We start from the raw sequence: 16,387 nt of genomic DNA on the forward strand, positions 1-16,387 counted from the left end.
CCCTCAGCTCACCCCCACCTTCCCTAGCCAAGGGGAACCCCTCTCTGCCTTACTACCCTGCCCCCCCGGCTGCTGCATCTTCATTTTATTTTAATACCCATATTTTCCACACACCCCTCTTTTATACTTTTCCACAGGGGTGGACCAGCAAGACCATAGGTAGCGGAAGGGTTCCCCTCCTCCTCCTCCTCCCCACCCCTTAAGGGGCGGTGATCGTGGCGGAGAGGAAGAAAAGGATGCCACGGAAGCTGTTGTTGCCTTATAAATCTGTTTTTTCTCACTTTCGAGCTCCACGGGGGTCGCATGACTCTTTGGCGATGACCGCAGCCAGAAGTGGCTACCGGGTCTTCTCGGCCAACTCCACGGCAGCCTGCACCGAGCTGGCGAAGAGGATCACGGAGTAAGTTCCCTCTCTTTCAAGTTTCTTTGCATCCTTCCCCCCTCTCCTTAGCTCCTCCGAGCAGGCAGGCTTTTTTCAGAGCGGCTGGAGAGGCTTTTGCCATCCTCCTGCCTTCTGAAGCCAACGGTGTCTGCTGCAAAGACCTTTGCCGCAGAGGTTTTGCACCGAGAGCGTTCGGCAGCTCTGCCCTTCTCCTCCTTGGCGCCGGCGCATCCCTCCCACAACTCAAATTTGAACCAGCGACAAAAATGGACCAGCTGCTTTCTGCCTCTTGCGCCTCTGACATCCATTTCAATGCTGGAAGGGCCAGGTTGGAGCAAAAGCTGTTACTTTTGGGGAAGGAGAAGGTGAAATTCGGCTGAACAAACCTCAGAAAGCCTTTTAACTGCTTTGGGAGATGCTCAAAACTTTCTGTGCTGCTTTTCGTGGGGATGGGCTGGTGACCTGGTGTGCTTAACAGCTTCACGGCTCCGGGCATGGGGAGCATTGCCTGTGCAGACCTCGGTGCAACGCCAGCAATTGCACTAACCAAGGAGGATTACTGAATCTGCGTTTCGGTGGGGTAGGAGAGGTGGGCAGCACATGCTAAAAAAAGAGAGTTTAGTTTAGGGATAGAAGCGTGCCCCCCTTCTTTTTTTTTTTCAGCCCATTGATTTGGGCAGAATTTGACCTTGACTTGGCAGGGATGGATGCGCTGGGTCCTGCTGCAGGAGGTGTGTAACAGCTGGCTCCAAAATGGGTCTCTTGCTGCACAGAAGAGCACTGAGTTACCCTGATGCTTGATTTTTTGTTTTGAATTAGCTTGGTTCAAATCGGGGTGCTGTCAGCCAAAGGGGCTTCTCTGAGACCGGGATCTGGGTATTGGGGAGCTGCCATCCTAAAGCAGGATTTGGGTTTCCTTTCTGCTTCTTCTAAGCTACGGTTCATAGGAAGCTGCTCCCAAAATTTGAGGAGGCTCGGTCCTTGTTTGTTTGCCTGCCACAGCAGATAGCATCCTTGCTGCCCCTTAGGCAGCTGCTGGCCTGTTCCTGTCTCCAAGGGTGTGCTTAAATTGGGAACATTACTAAATACAGGTGTGCTGCCACCTTAAACTGGAAGAACATTTTGCTATTTGTCCACCTAGCTCGATAAACAGAGTGTTCAATCCTTAGCGCAGATTATCTCTGTGAAGCTGACTTGGCTGTTTGGCTGGGATTGCTACTGCTGATGGGACAAGCATTGGATAATAGTGATAGTGGTCTTTGGGTGTGAGGCGGAGAGGGAAATCCTTGTGTTTGGGAATGGAAAGGGTTTTTTGAGGGGGTTCAGGTATTTTTGCTATGTTTGGTCAGTTTCGTATCCCTTTCCCTTCACTGATACAACTCTGAAAATAAAATCTCTCTCTATAAAAAAAGTAAGTTTTGCTGCAACAGATGGGACATGGTTTTACAAGACTTGTCCTGTTGCATCAACATGGAACATAACAGAATTCCCCTGGGGACGAGCTCCAAGTTCTCAAGACTGAAAGAGCAAACGGGCAATCTTTATTCACTGCTCTTTGTCTTAAAAATAACTCGCTTTTTTTTTTTTAAAGATGTAGTGAGAAGAGACACGGAGCAGGCTTCCCCAGGCTGTGGCGTGCACAGCCGGCTGTGTGATGCGCTGCTGTAACCCTCTGCAGGGTTCCCAGCAATGCTGTGGGGGTGAATGACAGTGGGATCCAGAGAGCAACCTCCTGGCTGTCCTTCACGAAGTAAACCTTTAATAGAGGTAGTGTGGGCTTTATGCCTTGGCTTTAACGTCAGCGAGGAAGTTGGATGCTCTGCTGGTTGTATGAGCACAACAGTGTGATAGCAGCTACTGCTTAAACTGAGACTTAAGGACACTTAGTTTTCCTGTCTGTAAAATGGGAGTAGCAACCACTCTGAAATGGAAAGGTGTGAAGCATTATATGCGGATGAGGTTTTGTTGGAGGAGGGTGCAAAATGTGAAACCATTAGCAGTACGGATTTGCCCACAGTAAAAAAATCTCCCCAAAATAAAGGTATTTTCAGCATCTTGTGCAGTGGTTTTGCCCTGACTTCCCTTAGGAGCTCAGGGGCTGTTTCAACACGTTTGTAATAAATCACTTGTTTTTTCAGGTTGCAAAAGATGTGTGACTGCTGGCTTTCCCCCTGTGTCACATCCCAGCCTGTACTTTGCTGGGGAGGGCAGTTGCGCCTTTTAATAGAGTTGGAGCAGTCTTGTAAGGGTGAGTCTGTCCTCTAATATTGTGCGTTCTTTTTAAAGTTTTTTTATGACCTTTAGTATAAGTAGTAAAAGAACTTTAAAACAACACGCAATATTAGGAGTAGGGCCCCTTGAGGCACTTGTCCACCTAGGCTCTGTTGCTCTTTGCCTGTAGGTATGATGTTAAAATGGATACTTGAGGAGTCCTGGCTTATCCTTTTTTAAAATCTCAAGCCTGGGGAGGAGCAGTGTGACCTAAACTTGAAGCTCTTCGATCTCCCCGCTTCATTTACTGCAAAACTTCCAGAGTTAGTTTTGATTCAGGCTTTGGGCGTAGCATTCTGGCACGCTTCTGATCTTTACAATTTCCCATTATGTCTTCTTGCCTGGTCGTAGGATGAGTGACTAAATGGTTAGTCTAACTTTCACTTTTGAGTTTACAGAGCTTTTGTTTACTTTAGCATCTGCCAGGGAGAGGAGATGGTGCTGGCCTATGAGAACCAAACACCTTTTGAAACTTTAAATAACAAAGGTGCTACTTAGATTCAGGACCATTGAAACATAAATAAACCCGTATGTTTACTTGCATCTTATAAATTGAGAGGGGTGATTTTTTTTTTTTTTAAATTCTTTTCAAATGGAAAGGAAACTGCTGTAATTAGGACACTTGGCACCTGATTACAGGCTAAAGAGAATTTCTGTGACCAGTGCTGATCCCTAATGGGCCTTGTGTGCTGCTGGGGGAAGGGAGGTCTAGCAAGTCTTTTTAATCTCTGGAGTCCCAATAGATGCATTTAGATCTGCCTCTGACTGCAGTATTTGGCACAGAGGGTACAAATACTACATTCCACTCCCTGCTTGTGTGTTTGGGTTGGAGAGGATTGCCGATTGAAGCTTGCTAATGCCTCCCCAGTGCTCCTTCGGGTGTGTGTTATGTGGGTACGTGATACTATCGTAAACTCATTGCAGCCTGTGGATGTGAGTGTTCTAGACATTCATTTGGTTTGCAGCACAGAAAATGCCGGTGAGCTAAATGTAAAAGCAATGCCGTGGGCCTAAACAACACGGAATAATGAGGAAAAGATGGAGACTTGTGTCCTGATCTGTGGTTGTAGGGAGCTGGGTACAGAACACTAAAACCAGGGTGGTGTTTTCTGTGACTGAGCGGGAGGTGAGCCCTCCTTTCAGAAGAGACAGTATGTTAGGAGGACTTGCAGCAACCTCCCTCAGCTGAAGGAGAATTTCTGATGGGATAGAGGAAGAGTAATGTCAGCCTTCCTCATTAGGTCATCTTGCCAGCATGTGAGAGGATGTCACGGGGGAGTCGGATCACAGTAACCTTGTGATGCTGCTCTCCCCCATCTCCAAACCCTGTCTTGGTCTTCTGGAAAGAGCTCTTGCGTGATGCTATGGGAAGAGAGGAGGTGGCACCAACTCTTTTCCATCTCAGAAGATGCAGCGCTGTGGCAGGAGGCTAACAAATGTTACAGGGTGAGACTGCATCAAAGGATTTTGGAAAGAGAAAAGAATAACCAGCTAAAAAGTAGTGTAGTTGGAGAGGGTTACGGGGGGGGCGGTGCTGGAGTAGGGTGAGCGTGGAGCAGTTGGGCTTGGAGATTTTCTGTGCAGCTTAGGTGGAGCATGTAACGTGGCTGAGCAGATTGGCTTTGCATGGTAGCTTTCTGTGCTGGCCAGCACCAGGTTTAGGGGAAGTTCCTTTGTGAGGAGCAGACTGGGAGGGCTAGAGGAAAATCTGCATGGTGTTTACTGGTAGTTCAGCTGCACGGCTTTGGCATGGCTGGAACAAATGATGCAAGCGCTGGATGGCTATGGGTACAAGTGGCAGATGAGCAGCCAGGACTGTTCAAGTATCCAGTCATGCCAGGTGGATGGAGAGAGGTAAAGGAGAGCTCAGATATTGTAAGGACATTTGAAATAGGATATTGCCTTGTATCCAGGAAGCTGCCGTTTCCTTTCCCTTTCCTGTCTTGTTCTTCAGGTGGGAGATTAGTACACCGAAGAGCTGCCACAGTGCTAGCTGGACCAGTTGACTGATCTTTATTCAAAGATTTGCTCAAGCTTCAAAAGCTGTGGCTTGCTTTGGCCACGGTCAAGCTCAGAGCAGATCCTCTGCTGTCAGCTCCAGCTCCTTGTGGAGTCTGTAGGTGTAGGGAGAGACGGGTATTTGCAGAGCTGAGACCAGTAAAAGTATAATGAAGATACTGACAAAATAAAAACCTATCATAGTCAAGGGCATTGTCTGTATGCAGATTTATCTTCAAATTGAATGTTTGTACCGCGAGCTGGCTGGAAGCTTCCTTTGGAGATAACTTTACAAATATCTTTTATGTGCTTGTCACAGAGTAGGAGAAGGAAACACAGCCTGGGCTGAGAGACCTTCCCAGCGGTACTGAAACATGCTTTGATGGAATGAAATACTGCAAGTGCACTTGCCTCTTGAATTTTGATTCAGCTAAATGTCAAGTCTCTTTTAACTGACTGTCCTTTGTCTTGAGAGCCTGATACAGTGGTTTCTGACAGTCTTCAGAGGAGCATTTTAAGGTACAGTCTAAAACAGCCTTGTGGTGTTGCCTGAAATACTGCAGTGTGTCACTTCCTCATTAAAGTATAGGTGACTTCTGAGCTGTTCACACTTAGGCTGTGAATTTGAGACAGATTTTATAAACACTCTTGTTTCCGCAGCTTAATATCCTCTTGGCATGCGTTGAGACTGCAGAAGGTTAGATCATCTTTCCCAGGCAATGTTTACAGTGAGAGAGAGTCCAGATCAATATAAATTTTTACTGGCCAATTGCTCTGAGTAGGATTTTTAAAGCCTTAAAGAGAATTTTCCTCTTAGATGCTATCAGGTCCTAGAGGAGTCAGTTTAGTGATGGAGCTAGTGCGAGGACGGCAGAGCAGAGTGGGGAGCAGGGCTTTCCCCGTCAGGAGCAGTAAGTGGTCACACGAGGAAAGCTTACACTGAGACAGCGTTAAAAACTTTACAAGCTGGGAGCAGCCTGGAGTACTAATACCTTGATCCTGCTGTGCCCGGCCCTCTGCACTGAGCTTGGCAGAACTGTATGTGCATAGCTTTTTTTAACAGATCCCAGTTCTGAAGACTGCTGCTTTTAAAAACAAATGCTAAACTGAGTTTCTGTCTCTCTCGGATGGAGAAGGGAGCTTCCAGAAGTGAACTCCTCCTCTGATGTCCACTCGGCGCTGGTTAACAACCGAGATTTCTGCAAATACTGTAAAATCAGCCTGACCATTCTCCAGTCTTACACACTTCAGTATTGGCAAAAGCCCCTGCCTCCCTGTAGCCAAATACTGCACCACACTGCAGGGCTTTTGTCGATGGAGCTCATTTTGCTTGGAGACCTGATTTACAGATCTACAGTACCTAAAGTATTATTTTTGCCAGGAGAAGCTGTATCTCTTTGCGGGGGGATGTGCTCTGGGTTACCTGTAGCGGCAAGTCTGTCTTTTCCTCGCATACATATCGTGTCTGCAGACAAGCAATTCATTAATTGTGATAGCTCCAGTTCATACGGTGATGCTGTTAGTCCTGAAGCTGAATGTAAACAGAGCTCTTGCTGTCAGTTTAATTCCTCTGTCACCTAAAGCAATGAGCAATTGGGAGTTTCTGCATGGGGAGGGTTTAGAGTGAAAAGAGCTGGGGATGGAGGGGAAAAAGGGAGATGTGATGGGAAGGGGGAATTTATCTTTGAGCTCTGTTACAAATGGTCGCTCCCAGGCTGTGCGGTGGCTAACGCCGTGCTCTGCCCTTGACTTGGGTGGAAATCTCCCTTTTGACACAAGTCCTGTGGAATTTGGTGTTTTACAACAGGAGCTGCGCAAACAATCCCCTCTTTAATAGGCTTGGATAAATCAAGGTTTTATCAGACTCCTGCACTGGCTGAAGTCTTGGCTTACGTAAAGCCTTCAGAAAGGGATTTAGTGGAAGGTGTGCCCCTTGGGTAAACATACCTGAACTGCTTTGGTGGAGCTGCCTGGTCCATCTGCCACGCCTGCAGCTTGCAGGACTGCAGGGCGCTGCAGGCGGGATTAGTGTGTGACTTTCTATGGGCAGTTTTATCTCATATCCTTCCCGTTGCCGCCCCTCTTGTTTACTTGCAGTCAACAGTTGGGGCAGATACGGGATTTATTGTCTGACCAGAGCAATCTACTACCACTCATTCCTTTAAGTTGCCAGCTGCTTGCTGTCTCTTCTGCCGCTATCTGCTCTCAGGTTTGACAGGCTGAGCTGTCTAGTGTCCCTCTCCATCAGGGAGCAAACTTGCCTTTCTGATTCCTTGTTTCAGAAGCGCAGAAGCTGCATTGCTGCTGTACAATCTGAATAGGACACCACTGGGCTCTGGTTACCTCTTGCCAGCTACATCTCTCACAGAGCGTCACAAACCTCCGCTGTGTTCGTTTGCCACCTCTTCGCATTGGAAGTACTACCCTCCAAGGGGTGTTTATCTGAGATGTGTCCAGCTGGACTGTTTCTGAAGCTTTCCCTCCTTCCGTGAGATGCAGGGTTGACTAAGGGCACTTGCACAGTCTCGTTAATGGAGGTTTTTTCCCAGTAGTGAGGTAGGAACGTGCTGTCTGCAGTGAAGTCAGAGCACACGTGCCTCCAAAGGGAGCTTGCAAGACTGGTGTGAGTCATTAAACATTCCCCCCCCCCCCCAGTTTGTTTTGTGTGTGTGATTCTTGAGCTTGTTTCGACTTGGATGCCTTGACAGCAATTAAGCCAAAGCTTAGTGGTTGCAAATGCCTGACTGTCATCGGAAAGACAGCGGGATCCCAATGGGTGGCAGTAGGTGCTCGATGGATTCCATCAGCAAAACTCACCTTTACCATGCATCTGTCCCTGGGGTCCCCAGCCTTGCCTTTGCTTGACCAGCTGCCAGCTCTTTTTTGAAGGTACTGAAGGTACTGAGGATGCCTTTGTATTGCAGCTTCAAGTGTTAACGCAGCGGGGCTGGTGAGAGAAACCAGATTAGAGGTTTGGGTGGCTTGCCAGCTTTGGACTGTGCAATCCTTGGGTGAAGCTCTGGTCAGTACCCAAGCTGGGCTGGTTACAATATCCACACGTACAATTCTCAATGCAGGAGTTTACTCATCAGCCCCAGCCATGGCAAAACGTGCTGCCAGAGACACAATCGGGAACGTGTGTGTGCCAGATACGTGCTTTGTGGCTAGCTAAGCAAATATATCATGTTGCATTTGAGTATCTGTTATCGCAGCTGTCCTGGGCACGCTTTCCAGGCTGGCTTCTAGCTGAGACCTACAGCTTGTGGGCTCATAGCCGAGTCCAGCAGTTGCTGGACAGCCCAGCAGCATGGCAGTATCTTATTCATTGACTTCTGAAAAAACATACCTTTGTGTTAATTTTAAGTACAAGGCTGAGTCTGTGACTAAGGAGATGGAGAGAGACTGACTGCTGAAGACGGTAGACTGTGGGAGAGCCAGTGACAGATGTGGGCTCTTTATTTAGGATTAGTCCTGATTCACAAAACTTTGGCGTGTGTCCAGGTAAATACAGTATCCGTGCAGACAGGAAACTACCGCTGTAATCAACATGTTGAACAAAGGTATTTTGCAGGCATAAACTGTTTCCTAATCCAGCGTGTGAGCATGGCCACTGAGCAGACCCTAGAAGAGGAGGGTTGCTGCTGAGTTGCAGCAACACACCCACCCCAAGCATCTGGCTGGTGTGGGGTCTCTCAGCTGAGGCTCACAGTTAAAGCACACGTGTCTCTAAATACTTGCTAATGGATTTCTTGTCAGTACAGTTAAATACAGAAGCGTCACCTGGGGGAATAGTTCTGCCTTTTGGAGCCTTTTAAAATGCTCTTCAAATGAATCTTTCTTATACAGGAAAGAAGTTTTTTTTAAAAAAGGGAGCGATTGTAGTCTTTGTTGTGATGAATGTTGTAGGTTTGACATTTGAGAAGAGGAAGGAGTAATTTGAAAAAATCAGAAATTTTTTTTAAAGTTAAAATCCCTTCAGTCAGCTGAGTTGTTTTGGAAGGAAGGTTGGGGGGGTGGGGGAAGGAAAAGGTGTGGGAGTCAAAAAAAGTGACTCCATTGCCATTAATCAAGTCTGAGTAAATCGTTAATGTTTAGTTCCCCAACAGATCTGCCTAAGGTGGCATTGTATAGGCTAGCAAGATGTCCTTTGCCATCAGGAGACACAGCCTCTGGTCAGTCGTAGAAGGGCTGGCTCTCCCGAGTACGGCGTCGACCTGCTGCAGAGCAGCTTGCCCCAGGGACGTCAAAGGGAGGAAGACCCCCAGGGAAGGGGAGGTTGTGTTAAGGGGAGTTCTTTAGCCTGGCTGTGGCACTCAGCTCCCTGTTAGGTGATGCTGTGTTTTGCTGGTGTGTAATGGTTGGTCCAGTCTCTGCTTTGGATCATGAACTGCTGGGTTCCTCCATTTTTGATGTCCTTTTTTCTCTCCAGGCGTCTCGGTGCTGAGCTTGGGAAATCTGTGGTGTACCAGGAAACCAATGGAGGTAAGAGAAATCTTTGCTATTTGCAACTGTTTTGAGATAATCTTAGAAATACTGGATAACTCCATTGGCCAAACCTGTCTTAATGAGTGCAGTAATTCAGCTGTGATGTTACTGCTGTTCCTGGCAGTGCTAAACCTCTGTGTCTGACCTTGAACAAAGCAATTAAATGTGCTTCTTGTTTTCCCCTGCTATCTCATTTGTCTGTCCATCAGCTAATTCTTGCCTAAAGGAGAGTCCTACCTCCAGTGTTAGCTGCTAGAGAATCTTTTATGCTCTTGTGCTTAGCAAAACATCTCCCAGGTTTAAAAGTAATGGCCTACTTTCTAAGTGTCTGCCTTGCAAACTTTTAAATTGGCCCCCTTCTCCCAGCCCTCTGCTGCCACAGGCAGTTTACAGCTGCCCTAGCAAGGACCTGTCCTCTTTAAAGAGTGCAAATTCAGGGCTGTGCTGGGGAGTGTGCCTCTTGGAGGTTGCTTTCATCTCTTTAAATGTAGCAAGTGTCCGTTTTCAGATACTGGGCTAAACCACAAGGATATTGGCTAACAGTTCACTGGCTAAGAGTCACCTACTGTTTCAAGACCTCGGTTACCTTATTTGCAAGAGAGACTAAAACCAGAGAGCTGGTACAGGTGAGAGGAAGGGATAGAAACGGTGCTGGCTCGGCGTGAGGATTTATGATAGCACTGCCGCTGCTCTTGCAGGCGGAATGGGCCATGCGGCGTGCAAGCTGCCGTGGTTATGGTTGGGTTGGCTGTTGCATTCGTGCTAGTGAGCACTCACTGCCCTTTGGGGTTAGTTTTAAATCAGGTCGCTTGCTACAAGGTCTGAAGTTGTTCCTCATCACTGCACAGCAAATCAGTCTGCTTTCAGCAGAGTCCCTTCAGGTTACTGCCAGTGCCCAGGCAATTAGACTTTGAATTCAGTAGCTGGGTAGATATTTTGCTCTTTTCGCTTATCCGTGCCCTCTGGTTCACAACTGTGTAGGAAATGAGTGGCTAAGACAGGCACCTCAGGAAGCCTGGTGTCATTGCTTTGGCTTTGCAGAGCTGCTTTGGGGCTCGGCTTTTGCATTAGAGTCTGGGGCTGTAGGAATCGTGTTCAGCAGAGACCCAGGTTTCCAGCTCAGTGTTGAAATGCCTTCACCTTGGTAATGAAGTTGGGGAGTTCTCCCTCTGAACCCTGTGCTGCTAGTGTTGCCTTGGGCTATGTGTCCTGTATGGAGCTGAGGGGCCATGGAGTACCAGAGGTTGTTCTGCTTTGGGTGGTTCATTGTTCACTAATGAATGTGGTATTGACAGCTTTCAGCACTTGGCACGGAGAAGTGAAAAGGAGCTCTCATTGAGAGTTAGGTAATTGTCTTCTATGTGTAAGAGAACAGCTATTTTGTGTTGTGAATACAACTAACTCGCTGGTATGTCATGTGAGCTCTCTTCAGAACCAGCCTTTGGAAAATCCACTTGGCTTATCTGTGTGTGTGTAGCCGGTGTATGCGCAAAGGGCAAAGGAGCAAGTCCTCCTCTGCTCGGACTGGTGGGCAAAGTTGCTGCTAAAACATAGTGTGTTATCAGTGTAAATCTGATGTTTGGAAACAAAACTGACTGTGTTTTCAATCTCTTCAGAAACGAGAGTTGAAATAAAAGAGTCTGTCCGGGGACAGGATATCTTCATTATACAGACAATCCCCAGGTAAGGGACTTGTGGCTCGGTTTTACAGGCTTGCTGCTAGCCAGCATGATAACCGGTCTCTTTCCAGTGTTATCATTGCTTTGCCTTACATTTAAGATACCACATAGTGTTAAGCTGTTAAAATTCCCAGAGGATCGCTTGTGGCACAGCAAACTGAGAAGCTTCCCATCAAATAGCTTAAGTGTTTCACTTGAGGCAAGAACAAGTATGACTGATGGCTTCAAGTGAAACATCCTGGGTCTGGTGTCCTTGCAGGCTCAGTTGCTTGGTGATTTCTGACTGGTGTTTCTATTTCAGGATGTGTAATTTCCTCTGCCTTCCAATGACCAAGCAGCGGAGCCAGCAACAAACAGCAGGCTGGATTACTCTTCCCTTTCACTGTAGTGGTGTGAAACTGAATTCAGGTGGAAGCCCATGGCTTCCCTCCTGTACTCTTACAGTTCTTAATGATCTTGGGTCTTTTTTTAAGTGAGGCTATTTGGTTGTTATTTTGGGCTGTTCTATCCTTGGAGTAAGAGGAAAAAGTGCTGTGAGTAACCAGGGGCCTAGAAAACCAGCTGCTAACCCTGGGAACCCTGCTGCTCGCTGGCTGAGGAAGAGTGTAGCGAGATCGCGGTAGGATGGTGGGAAGGGAGTCTACCTACAAATGATAACTGCAAAATGTCCAACTGTGAGTAAGGAGGTGCTGTTTTCAGAGATGCGGTGTTGATAGGATGCCTTTTGCACAGTTAAATTCTGCTCGGATTTTGAAGATCACAAGAACTAATAAGTATCGGAGCTCAAGCAGGTAGCAGAATACCCTTGAAACAGAATTTTTCCTTGCTTGCCAAAGACACAGAGCCCAGGGAGAATTCAGGTTCATTTCCTCTTTGTAATGCTTGGCCTGTTAAAGAAATCGGTAGGACTACAAGATCAGCTTACTGACTTCTGGAGTTCCTCTTGCAGGCTGAGACATTTTCCTAGAGCTCATCTCTCTCCAGAGAGATGCTCCAAGTGTTTCCTCCCTCGAGGAGCAGCTACATCTCTGCAAGATGAAAATCCACTGATGCAGGATTATGTTTCAGGTGAATAGTGCCATTCTGTTGTCCCTTGTGAGAGAGTTCTCTGAAATAACTTGTAACTGAGAGCTGTGTAAACATAAACAGATAAGGTGTTCAGAGAGAGATAACTCATAGCATTAGGGACACCAATAGTTTTGGGAGGCAGAAACCTCCCCTGCTTTTAACTTGTTGATCCCCTTGTTTTTCCATAAACTGAATTCAACGTTGTGGGCCGGGGAATGGATCCTTTTTAGCCAAACTGTCCAAGGCCTTCCAGGTGAGGAGCCACCATTGTGCAGCCAAGTCATCTTTTATACTTGAGCTGCAGCTGTGCCTTGCTGCATTGCTTCAGAGGAGAGGCTCAAGGGCATCTCAGTTTTGCAGTGGGTTTCAGGGAGCTTTTTTAGGAGAGTAAAAACAACAACTGTGAATAATCTGAGAATAGGACTTCTGCACTCAGTAGCGGTTTGAAAAGCAAACAAAACATTAGGACTTAGTAGGGAAGGAGTAGAGAGGGAAGCAACCTTGTTATGCTGCAGTGTGAATTCACAGTCTGCATCTTAAATGCACAGAGACCAGAAAGACCTGAAATATTTGATATAAGCTCCCTGACTAAAAAGCATAAAGCAGAACTAAAAAAGTTAAAGATGGGTATCGTCCAAGACTGTTGTGTGTGGACTAGCATTCATATGAGGGAAAACCAAACAGCTCATGTTTAGACTGCAGAAAAACAAAGCAGTTGGTGGTTTAGGGATACACTAAAAGCAAAAGTCTTTTAGTGCTGAGTGTTGGTGTTGGTTGTTGCAAAGTCAATTGGCAGCTTCACATAAGCCATTTGCTTGGCCCCTACAACAGGGATCTCCAAGGATGGCTCAGGCAGGGATGGGGAGCAGCAAGGAACGCTCCGGGCTGCTGGAAAGGGGTGGTAAATTGGGTGGGGGTATAGCTGAGCTGTCTTTAAATGTCCTGGTAACCTGCTGACAGTCCCTGTGTGTGGTCTTGGCTCAGGCTTTCCAGCAGTAACTCTGAACATGGCTGCAAGGCAGGAGGTGGGGTGGGCAGCAAGGAGACTGGGATGCTCTCCTGAGCACCTGGTTTGGAGATGCTGTGGCTGGGGTTCCACTGCAGATGTTATTTCCCCCAATTAGTTCCCACCCTGAGCCAGGCCCTTGGTTCAGGTCGGTGCCTGTTGCAGAGGAGCAGATCAGTGTGACGGCTGGCTCAGTGCAAAGCATCCAGGAGGGTGCTCCTCGCCTCAACAAGCTTCCCCAGCACACCCACCTTGGGCCCTGCCTAGTGCCTGTGCTGGCTGGTCTGCAGAGCTTCCTGGATGCCAGTGTGGGGTCCTGCTTGAATATTGAGAGGTGCTCCTCCTCCGGTAATTTCTCCATTGATATGGCTACCAGTGTCCTACAGCAGCACCAGGACTGCTGGTGTCTTTTGAAATCAGTGGTAACACTTTCTCCCAGGAGCAGTCTTGTTCTCTATCTGCTTTCCATGTCTCTCTCTATTTTTTTTTTTAAGAGTAATTTGAAAAATAATGAAGGAAAATATTTAATTTCTGGGATGAACTTTAAACAGGCTTAAACTTGGCCGCTTTGTTTTTATACAATACTGATAGCAGCATCTTTTTCTCCTCTCATGGCCTCACTGGCACAGCTAAAACACCAAAGGGAAGAAACAGTTCTTTGTTTGCTCGTTGTCCTACGTGGCAGGGGGCTATGTTTTATGTAATTCTTGGCTGGGTGCTTCAGAGCTAACAAAGCTTTCTTGTGTGTAAACGGCATTGTGCACGAGGGCTGGCGGGGCTAGTGGGTGAACAGAGACCCAGAGCGCTCACAAATGAAGAGGCACAAACAGAGGTTAATTTCTGAAGGAAGGGGGAGCAATGGAGAAATGGAAACGGTTAGAGGTTTGTCACGGGTCACACAGACAAGGGCTCGGAAAATGGCATCTCTGAGCTCGTGGGGAAGACATCCCCGGTGGTCAGGAGGAAAACGGGTCCTCGAGCACTGTCTCGGTAACATCCAAAAAGCTCTGCAGAGCTTTAAGCTGCTCTGTGCTGCTTATTCCTCTGCTGCTGTGTGGAAAGATGGCATGGTCAGCCCCTGCTCTGTCACCATGGGCTCCATGGCTGAGCCACCGCCAGTGTTGCCTTCATGGGGACCAGTCTGGGGAAGTGGTGTGTCATTTGAGGCTGTCTGTGCTGAAAACCCCCAAGCAAGGGTGTCTGCATTGCAGGAGGATTGCCTGTCCCTCTGTTGTCTTCTTCAGTTCCCAAATGGTCTTGAGTCAGTTTGTGACGATGCAGACAATGTCTCTTGGTGTTGGTTTTAAGGAGCTAAAGAGGGCTTGGCTTTTTTTTTCCCTTCCCAAAATGAATTAAAATGCAGATTAATACACTCCTCCTGGGCCATGCCAGTCATTATCATGAAGCTAATTGATAATGGGGGTTTACAAGTATTCCTTGTTGTGGTCTACAGATACATTCTGCCTATGTTGCTTTTTTTTTTTTTCTCTTTTTCTCTCAAGAAACACTCATTTAGCATTTACTGTTGTTCCTTCCATCTCTAGATAAGCTAGATAGCATGGAGATGCTGACCTCCACCAAAGTGATCCGTCCAACTTTGTACTGCTCCAAAATGCAGTATTTCTTAAGGCAGGAAAAATAACCTGCCTTACATTGTTAAAAATACCCTTATAAATCCAGTGTGGCTGAAGTTGCGTTGGCTGCATTTGTGCTGCTTCTTTAAAAGGCTATTTTATTTCAAAATACATTGTATGAAGTGACATTTGTTCCAACATATATAAAAAAATGCCTTTTTTTCTTGTGATGATGGAGGGAATTCATACACCTTGTGTTAGAATACAAAATCAAATTCCGGTCCATAGCTCTTGAGTGCTGGAATCGTGTCCTGTGCATAAACAGTTGATTGTAATGTGCTGTGGCATGATGGAAGGAGCTATATGATTACAAGCTGGGTCTTGCATACATTAGCATAAGATATAGCATTATTTACTTGGATGTTTGGTGAGGAGAGGTATGGGTATAAAAAGGAAAAGCAGTTGCATTGGAAAAACACCTACTAATATTTGGAATGGCTTTCAAATCTCCTAGAGATGTGAATACTGCTGTCATGGAGCTGCTGATAATGGCGTATGCACTGAAGACTTCCTGTGCCAGGAACATCATTGGGGTCATCCCTTACTTCCCCTACAGCAAACAGAGCAAAATGAGGAAGAGGGGCTCTATAGTCTGCAAGCTGCTGGCTTCGATGCTGGCCAAGGCAGGTGGGTGTTGCAGGGAGCAGCAGCATGGCAGGCTTGGACACTTCAGTGCATCCGGCTGCTGGGCGTCCCAGAGGGCGCCTGTCCTTCTGTTCTTCTCCCGTTTGGTGTGGGGACGTGCTGCCAGGCCTTTGAGCCACTCTGGGGGAATTCGTTTTCTTCAGCTTAATTTCATTTCTATGTAACTTGCACCTGGGGAGGTGGCCTAGAAGTGTCATCTTGAAATACAGTGGCAGCCTAGTGCTGTGGCTTATCGTGTGCCTGTTTCTCATTATGTCTTTGGAACTTTTTACGTTAACCTGTTTATGCTTATTTTATCATATGGCAGAACAGTCTGAGTAATAGCTAAAATAGTCTGGAAAATGGAGATATTAAAAGAACTCCAGCCATGTGGGAGTCATCTCAATGAATTGTTATCTTTTTTGGTTTTTTCCTTAGGTTTAACACACATTATCACGATGGACCTTCATCAAAAGGAAATTCAAGGCTTCTTCAGCTTCCCAGTAGACAACCTGAGAGCATCCCCTTTCTTGCTTCAGTATATACAGGAAGAAGTGAGGTTACTCTAGTTCTATATATATCAACTCGCCTTAACTCATCTTAATGTGATAGCAGCACTGGGCCTCCGCTTATGCAGAGGTTGTATTGTCAGGCTAGGTCAATTGTTCCGTTAATGAATTCCTTCTTAGGGGCTACCTATGGCATGTTTCTTAGGAAAGTGGGAAAATGTTATATTGTATGATTGTACCTGGATAGAAACTGAACTCTTGACCGTAAGCAGATGATGAGCTTGCTCTCTGTAGATTTAGTACCATTTGAGATGCTATTTATGCTTCTGCCTCTAATCACCTTTTAAACCCTGTTAAACTGTCTCCCCTTGCCCTTTGTTCTGCGGTGGATGTCTGACTGCTCTGAATTATTGATAGACTTTGTCTTCGGCTGAGGGTAGGAATGCTGAGCACAGCAGGGCTGGGGGCAGGGCATGGAGGTTTTATTTTCCATGTGCAAAAGATGATGATTTATGCCCATGTGGTGAGAGCAAGGCTTCCCCATATGGGCAGAGAGGGCCCTGGGTTCAGACCTTCCCTTGCAGACAGAAGAAGCTGCAGCCAGTCCATGTAGCCAAAGTTAAACATAGCGAACATTCCCACCTCTGTCCATTTTGAACACAAGGCTAACGCCCGCTCTGTGCGGGCACTGGGGCTCCACGTGCTGGTGAGAGCCAAGGCTTGATACCTCT

The 16,387-nt window shown here is 46.9% G+C and overlaps 1 protein-coding gene across 11 annotated transcripts in view; it reads left to right on the forward strand.

The window, feature by feature from the left end:
• Positions 1-16,387, forward strand: part of PRPSAP1 (phosphoribosyl pyrophosphate synthetase associated protein 1) — a 28,374-nt gene that overhangs the window by 1,955 nt on the left and 10,032 nt on the right. Inside the window, exons 1-6 of one of the 11 annotated variants that reach the window (XM_035893341.1) lie at positions 312-400; positions 1,974-2,149; positions 2,521-2,630; positions 9,081-9,133; positions 14,978-15,150; positions 15,586-15,706. In XM_035893341.1, coding sequence (XP_035749234.1) covers positions 2,531-2,630; positions 9,081-9,133; positions 14,978-15,150; positions 15,586-15,706 — 447 coding nt within the window. In that variant the 5' untranslated portion in view covers positions 312-400; positions 1,974-2,149; positions 2,521-2,530. The other 10 variants (XM_035893342.1, XM_009637823.2, XM_035893340.1 and 7 more) reach the window with 10 other exon arrangements.

This window comes from Egretta garzetta, unplaced genomic scaffold, assembly GCF_000687185.1.
Source record: "Egretta garzetta isolate BGI_Z169 unplaced genomic scaffold, ASM68718v1 scaffold34, whole genome shotgun sequence".
NCBI lineage: Eukaryota > Metazoa > Chordata > Aves > Pelecaniformes > Ardeidae > Egretta > Egretta garzetta.